The sequence below is a fragment of the Carcharhinus amblyrhynchos genome, chromosome 13, assembly GCF_965287045.1.
Source record: "Carcharhinus amblyrhynchos chromosome 13, sCarAmb.v2.hapA, whole genome shotgun sequence".
Classification (NCBI taxonomy): domain Eukaryota; kingdom Metazoa; phylum Chordata; class Chondrichthyes; order Carcharhiniformes; family Carcharhinidae; genus Carcharhinus; species Carcharhinus amblyrhynchos.
The window spans coordinates 70,900,057-70,908,514 of NC_137336.1; the positions used below are offsets into that span (position 1 = coordinate 70,900,057).

Below are 8,458 nucleotides of genomic sequence, written 5' to 3' on the forward strand. Positions count from 1 at the left end.
AATACAAGGTCCTAACACTGACTCTGGGGAACTCCAAACCTTCCTCCAATCTGAAAAATAATATTTATCACTAGTCTGCTTCCTGTCACTCAGCCAACTTCTTATCTGAGTGTCTATTTTCCCTTTTATTCCATGAGCTAGAATTTGCTCAGAAGTGTGTTATATAGCATTGTATCAAACACCTTGTAAAAATCCATGTACACCACATCAACAACTCTGTCCTTATCAACCTTCTCAACCTTTTTGGATTAACAGCTCAAGAAAGAACTCAGCAAGTTGAGCATGACTCTTTTCTTAATGAATCCATGTTGATTTTCTTTAACTATCCTGCACTTGACTAAGTGACTGACGATTTTGTCCCAAACTATAATTTCCAGAAGTTTCCATTCCACTGAGCTCAAACAGACTGGTTTGTCATTGCCAGCATTATCCTTGCATCCCTTTTTGAACAGGGGAATAACATTCACAATTCTCCAATCCCCCAACAACACTCCCGTGTCTAAGGAAGACTAGAAGATTATCATTGGTGCCTCTGCAATTTCCACACTCACCTTCCTCAGTACCCTCGGATGCACATTTTTTGGTCCTGGTATCTCACCAATCTTAAGTAAAGACAGCCTTTCTACCACCTCCTCCTTCTCAATTGTAAATTCCTCCAGTGTACCAGTTACTTCCTCTCTCACCTCAGTCTGGGAAGTATCTTCTTCCTTTATAATGCAAAATACTCATTTAAAACTGCCACTACTTTTCCTGCCTCCACATGCAAGTCACCTTTTTTTTTAATCCCTAATCAATCCTACTTTTTCTTTTACCTTCCTTTATTATTTACCACTTACGGATGACTTTGGGTTCTCTTTTATGTTAGCTGTCATACTGCTTCTCTGATTAGTTTTCTCACTTCCCCTCTGCTCCTTCTATATTCAGCCTGATTCTCCATTGTGTATTCTATCAATCATCATCTTCACCTCTATCTCCTGCATAATCCAGGGTGCTTTGGATTTATTTATCCAAACTTTCCCCTTCTAGGGAGTATAGCTTGACATTGCCTTCAGTACTATCTCTGAGTGGCCTATTGTTAAGCTACTATCTTTTCTGCGAACATTTAATTCCAACTCACTCAACTGATGCATTCTCATCCCATCAAATTTGGCTTTTCCCCAATTACTTATCCCTGTTCTAGATTGGCCATGGGAAAGGAACAATGTAAACCTAATGATATGATGGTCACTATCCCCCTAAGTGCTCTTCCATTGATATTTGATCCACTTGGGCCAACTCATTGCCCAGAACTTATCCACCAGTGCCTTTGTCCCTTTGTGTCATTCTTACCCAGTCTATATTTGGTTAATTGAAGTCCCCCATTATAATTATTCTATCATTCTCGCACATCTCTAAAATTTGTTTCTCCACATCCCTTGGTGGTCTATATACCACATAGATGATTCTTCACCTCTAATCAGAGAGATTCTGGCTTTGATCTCTCTGGAACATCCCCTCTCTCCACTACTGTAATACCATCTTTAATCAATACTACCATTACCAACACTAGCTCCGAAACCAGTCCCAGTGTATTGAAGATCTAAAGCTCCTGCTGTTATTCTATTTCTCCAGCTACATGTTGAATTTCTCAATCTACCTATTCTTCTGCTCACCAGCATATGACACTGAGTTCACTTCCTGAGTGAGCCCCATTGGGTCTTTCTTGTTGAGCTTTAGTGCTTCAATGGAATGTATTTTTGTTGAAGCTGTTGAACTGTTTCTTTAAATGTTTCCCTTGAATCATTTCTTGCCGCATCATTTAGATCATTTACCCAATCGTTGTTCTTCAATCGTACCTATTCAATAGGCTTTTTTTTAAGTTTAAGCCTCTTGTTTGTGATTGGATTGTGTCACTTTCAAACTTAACGTGGGTGGGATGAAGGAAGGTGGCAGTGCTGCTGTGAATGGTTCTGGTCATGACAAAAGATGGCCTTAACAACAGGGACACTTCTACATGACAAAGGTTTCTGTTGAGTCTCTAGCCACAACTATAGTCAGGGGTTATGTGTCCCTCATTTCTCACAGCTGCAATGACCAAGTCCTGAAACCCTTGTATCCAAACTTTCCCCACCTACCCACAAAGTTACACAATTCCTCCAGCTCTGAGTCACAAGTCTCACACTCACAGCTTTCAATAAGAATATAAGCATGAGGGAATGTGAGTTGTGTTTCTTCACAAGCCATCAAGGCATAGCAATGTCACTAAAGGGAACCATAACCCGTATGCTTCTATTCATGACCGTGAGGTAGATATAGAAAATAAAATTAATGGATGCTCCAGCTCCCTCTTCACATCTGATCTGTCATCTCCCTTGCCCTGGATGATGTTGGCAGGAATCCTCTTTGTGGCTGTGGCTTTGGGTAGCAGACACTCCAGGAGAGGCTCTATGAGACGCATGCACATCTTCACTGTGACAATACCCAGGCCTCTGACAATGTCTCTGCCAAATGGTGAGTCCCAGGAGCTGGGTGTGTGACCAATTCTCCTGTCACCCTGGCTCTGAACTCCTGAGCGCAGAACTAGGGCGATGGAATTGAGATCAGAGAGTATCCTGACAACCCTGTCTGCAGTTTTCCCTGATAGTCTGGCCTGGTTGGACACCTTCACAGAATGTGCTGGAGCAAACAATCCCTCTGGTATACTTGTTAATTTGTCAAGGACCTCATGCCAGATATTCAGTATCTGCAGCCTTACAAATGACTCCAATGTCTCGTCATCCAGATCAGAATCGGTCTCTGGATCATCCTAGACATTCCTATGACTCAATCATTGAATCTTACAGTGCGGAAGGAGGCCATTCGGCCCATAGAGCCTGCACTGGCAGCAATCCCAGTCAGGCCCTATCCCCTCTAGTCCCCCTGACACTATGGGGCAGTTTAGCATGGCTAATCCACCTAACCCGCACATCTTTGGAGTCTGGGACGAAACTGGAGCAACCTGAGGAAACCCACGCAGACACAAGGAGAACATGCAAACTCCACACAAACAGTGACCCAAGCCGGGAATCGAACCCGGGTCACCTGGTGCTGTGAGGTTGCAGTGCTAACCACTGTGCCACCATGCCGCCTGAGCCCTGCTCCACTGTATGCTGTGGCAGCTGTATGTTTCTCTGCAATGTGTACCTGACCGTGTCTGAAGCACTGGATCCTGCTCCAGTGCCAGTAACTGTGATGGTGCTGGGTGCAGAGAGCGGCTGCACCCTCGCAGGGCCCGAGGAGGGAGGGAGCTGCGTGGATTCTGCTCCAGTCTGTGTTGAAGAATCTTCTCGTGGATCAGGGAGTGGGTAATAAGCTATCACATTACCTCAAACATCACCCTATCATAAACCTTTTCCCTGTCTGACAGGCAGGACTGAACACCACAGCTTCTCTGGAACTTTGGTTAATGATGTTAAACTTCTAATCATGAAACTTCTCCAGATTCCAAAGTGTAAAATCTATTCACCAAACACATTGCACATTTTCAATCCTGCTTTCAACCAAACGAGCCATCTCATTTTATCACATCTAACCAGAACCAGGTCTCCCTCCAACCTCACCATGACTGCTGAGCTCGGCTCCAGCACAAGGAGTCATAACTTCACCCTCAACTGTACAGACTATCCCTCACTCACTCCCCCTCTGACACAGTCCCTCCATTCCCCCACCCTCTCCCTCTCCTGCCCCCTCTGTTCCCTTACCTCTCTCTCTCTCTCTCTCTTTCTCTGATACCTGTCCCTCACTTTTTCTCTGACCCCACTCCCATTCTCCCTCTCTGACCCCTCTCCGTCTCCCTTTCTCTCTCTCTTTGATCCCTTTCGCGCTCTCTCTCTCTCTCTCTCTCTCTGTCCCCTGGACCGCCTCCCTCCCTCTGACCCCTCCGCCTCCCTCCCTCTGACCCCTCCGCCTCCCTCCCTCTGACCCCTCCGCCTCCCTCCCTCTGACCCCTCCGCCTCCCTCCCTCTGACCCCTCCGCCTCCCTCCCTCTGACCCCTCCGCCTCCCTCCCTCTGACCCCTCCGCCTCCCTCCCTCTGACCCCTCCGCCTCCCTCCCTCTGACCCCTCCGCCTCCCTCCCTCTGACCCCTCCGCCTCCCTCCCTCTGACCCCTCCGCCTCCCTCCCTCTGACCCCTCCGCCTCCCTCCCTCTGACCCCTCCGCCTCCCTCCCTCTGACCCCTCCGCCTCCCTCCCTCTGACCCCTCCGCCTCCCTCCCTCTGACCCCTCCGCCTCCCTCCCTCTGACCCCTCCGCCTCCCTCCCTCTGACCCCTCCGCCTCCCTCCCTCTGACCCCTCCGCCTCCCTCCCTCTGACCCCTCCGCCTCCCTCCCTCTGACCCCTCCGCCTCCCTCCCTCTGACCCCTCCGCCTCCCTCCCTCTGACCCCTCCGCCTCCCTCCCTCTGACCCCTCCGCCTCCCTCCCTCTGACCCCTCCGCCTCCCTCCCTCTGACCCCTCCGCCTCCCTCCCTCTGACCCCTCCGCCTCCCTCCCTCTGACCCCTCCGCCTCCCTCCCTCTGACCCCTCCGCCTCCCTCCCTCTGACCCCTCCGCCTCCCTCCCTCTGACCCCTCCGCCTCCCTCCCTCTGACCCCTCCGCCTCCCTCCCTCTGACCCCTCCGCCTCCCTCCCTCTGACCCCTCCGCCTCCCTCCCTCTGACCCCTCCGCCTCCCTCCCTCTGACCCCTCCGCCTCCCTCCCTCTGACCCCTCCGCCTCCCTCCCTCTGACCCCTCCGCCTCCCTCCCTCTGACCCCTCCGCCTCCCTCCCTCTGACCCCTCCGCCTCCCTCCCTCTGACCCCTCCGCCTCCCTCCCTCTGACCCCTCCGCCTCCCTCCCTCTGACCCCTCCGCCTCCCTCCCTCTGACCCCTCCGCCTCCCTCCCTCTCCCTCCCTCTCACTTTAACCTCTCTTTTCTGACCCCTCTCCCATCTCCCTCTCCCTCTCTCACCCCTCTCCCTCTCTCTTTCTGATCCGGCTCCTTCTCCCCCTCTCTTTCTGACCCTTCTCCTTCTCTCGCTCTCTGACCCTTCTCTCCTTCTTTCTCTCTGTCCCCTCTTCTTCTCTTTCTCTCTCTGTCCCCTCTCCACCTCGCTCTCTGACTGCTCTCCCTCTCTGTCTCTCTCTGTTGCATGCGCGCATGTCATGGGTTCTTCTGAAATGGGACAATAATCTCAAGCCATCGCATTTCTGTTTCTCAATCACATTATCAGATTAGTGTGTGCCTGACCGAAACCTATGCGCAGGCATCTTAAGGCCATCCTGCAAACATCAATGTTTGACTTGTTCATTGTTCAGACTACACAATGGCATTGTCTGGGAAAGCTGTGGCTTTGTGGAAATGGGTGAGCAGCTAATCACTACATTTGCGTTTGAGACCTGTATCCCACTGGACTAATATTACTAATACTGTTGACCTCCTGAGGTCACTGCGACTTCTGTGGCCGTGAGGCAGCATGGCATGGTGGCACAGTGGTTAGCACTACTGACTCACAGCTCCAGGGACCCGGGTTCAATTCTGATCTTCATAGAACCATAGAACCCTACAGCGCAGAAAGAGGCCTTTCAGCCCATCGAGTCTGCACCGAACACAATCCCACCCAGGCCCTACCCCCATATCCCTACATATTATACCCATTAATCCCTCTAACTTCCGCTACCCTGGACACTAAGGGGCAATATCTTAGCATGGCTAATCACCCTAACCCGCACATCTTTGGACTGTGGGAGGAAACCAGAGTACCCGGAGGAAACCCACGCAGACACGAGGAGAATGTGCAGAGTCCACACAGACATTGACCTGAGCCGAGAATCGAACCCAGGACCCTGGAGCTGTGAAGCAGCAGTGCTGACCACTGTGCTACCATGCCATCTTGGGTGACTGTCTGCAGTTTGCACATTCTCCCCATGTCTCTGTGGGTTTCTTCCCATTGCTCTGGTTTCCTCCCACAATCCAAATATGTCCAGATTAGGTTGATTGGCCGTGCTAAGTTGTCCCTTACCCAAAGACATGTTGGCAATTGGGATCAGCAGGATTAGTGCGTTGGGTTATGGGGATGGGGTGGGCCTAGGTAAGGTGCCCTGTCAAAGTTGGTGCAAACTTGATGTGTTGATCGGCTTCCTTCTGCACTGTAGGGATTCTATGGTGGGCCAGATCCCTCCCAAAACACCCACACTGCTGATCCCTCAGCCTCCTCCCCCCATGTAGCATGAGTCTGCCTGGAATTCCTCCTCCTGCTAGCACTCAGAATTAGATCTTCAATTCTCCCCTGAACTGCACAGAGGAGGCCAGCTCACTGAATCTGGGAGCAGCTTTGCCATTTTTGTAGAGCCTCTCCAAGCTCTGGTTTGCAAACTTCTATGAGAGAAACATTTATTCAATCTTTAACTCTTCAGTATCTGAAGGTGGGGAAACTTGCCGATTTGAGACAATTTTTGCCAACTAAGAAATTTCAGATGGTTGGCAGACGTAAGGTCAAATTCAAAATCGACTTACCTGGATAGAATGCAGAAGTCAGAATTCTTCACTATGCACTTGCTGCTCTTCAAGGATTATATAATTAGTCTGCTGAAACTGTTCCTGTGCCATTGGCATAGAACATCCTGTTGGTGAGGGACCACTGTTGACAATGGAATTGCCATTGGTGTAGGATCCGCCATTGAGGAAGGACGCACTGTTAATGTGAGATCCACTGTTGTCAAGGGACTATATTATTTAGCCCCATGTCTCTGGAATAGTGATTAGATCTAAAATCAGTTAATTCCATTTCTCCAATTAATCTATCTTATTGCAGCTGCTTTGTGCATTCAGGTAAATAAGTTTTAATTTCACTTTCTCATTACTATCTCCTTGTAATGACCTTATTGACTGATGTCCAGTTGCTGGTAAACTCTGTGCTTCCCTGTTCCACTCTGCTCATCATTACCCTCATTACTTCACCATTTTATTGCCTCAACTTTTGTCTTTAGATTTCCAAATCCCCCTTTCCTTTGTTAGTTTAAAGCCCTGTCCACAGTGCTATTTACCACAGTAACCAACTGCCTTAACCAGCAAGATGTCCATCTACACACTGTACATCTCTAATAGCTGTCGTTGTTAACATGTCCAATCTCATTAACCTACTGTAACCAACCATCGGAACACCAGACAGTCTGTGTTTCACTAACTTGTTCTGTCCATGGTTGTAAACAAACTTCTTTAACCAGCGAAAGATTGTTGCAAACATGTACTACTTGACACAAGTAACAAACTACTGAAACTAGCGATTGGTATACTGTCATCACCCTGTACTGATAACCACAATAACTGCTGTAACTAGTACACTGGAAGCAACCACAGTAACTAACCACTGTAACTGTGGGTGGTAGACTTACTCTAACCTGTACTGCTTACCACAATAACTAACCACAGTAACTATGAGTGGTACACTATCACCACTCTGTTCAGCTTACCACAGTAATTAACCACTGTAACTATGAATGGTAGACTGTCACCAACCTGTGCTGCTTATAACAGTAAGTGACACTGTAACTAGCAAGTAGCACACTGTCACTAATCTGTACTGCTTACCACAGTAACTAATCACTCTTAACGAGTGAATAGCGCACTGTCACTAAGTTGCAGTGTTTCCTGCTGTGAAGGAAATGGTATGATGTGAGAGAATAATATTCCCAGCAATGAACACCATTCACTTTGCAACTAGACAGAAGAAAATAAGAAGATGGTGAGGTTCCAGTGTTGGTTTTCTGGTCAGTGAGGGGTTGTTGAGGATATCTCGTCAGTGAGGAGGAGTCACACTGTGTCTGTACACTCATGGACGCTGTTAAAGATGATAAATGTGTGGATGTGAATGTAACCACACGATCTGACTAGTGTAGACTTGTATATCTGTGTCCACACTCAGGCAGGTATTGTGTTGTCAGTCTGTGCTCAGGCCTGTCTCGGTCATTGTGTTTTAATCCAGCTCATTGTCTAAGGCCTTGCTTTGCTTTGCTCCCACTTGCTTTGCTCTTACTCAGGTCTGCCCAGCAAGTTGCCCGAATGAGGAGAACGAGTGTCAAGACAGTGATTCAGATGCAACTCCCAAGTGTTTCCACGGATAATTCCCCACAGCGCTAAAGGATCAGAACTCTACAACTTTGCACATATCTGTACATTTGATATATAAATATAGGAATGTATATTTAAACCACAGACTCTGTAATGCTCAAATTTGTTTGCTGCATGGAGAATGATTATCATATCAAGGCAGAACATGTACGCTGTCAATGAAAATCTTCCCCGTTTAATTGGATTTGGGAGCACCGTTCTGTCAGAGGGTCAGTACTGAGGGAGTGCCGCGCTGTCGGAGGGTCAGTGCTGAGGGAGCGCCGCGCTGTCAGAGAGTCAGTACTGAGGGAGTGCCGCACTGTCAGAGGGTCAGTACTGAGGGAGTGCCGCACT

At 48.8% G+C, this 8,458-nt stretch overlaps 1 protein-coding gene across 3 annotated transcripts in view; it reads left to right on the forward strand.

Moving 5' to 3' along the window:
• The window catches only part of grk6 (G protein-coupled receptor kinase 6), an 87,548-nt gene extending 79,339 nt beyond the window's left edge, over nucleotides 1-8,209 (forward strand). For all 3 annotated transcript variants that reach the window (XM_080201804.1, XM_080201805.1, XM_080201806.1), the window contains one exon: nucleotides 8,035-8,209. In XM_080201804.1, the coding sequence (XP_080057930.1) occupies nucleotides 8,035-8,118 (84 nt within the window). In that variant the 3' untranslated portion in view covers nucleotides 8,119-8,209. The remainder of the gene's footprint in view (nucleotides 1-8,034) is intronic.
• The last annotated feature ends 249 nt before the right edge of the window (nucleotides 8,210-8,458 follow it).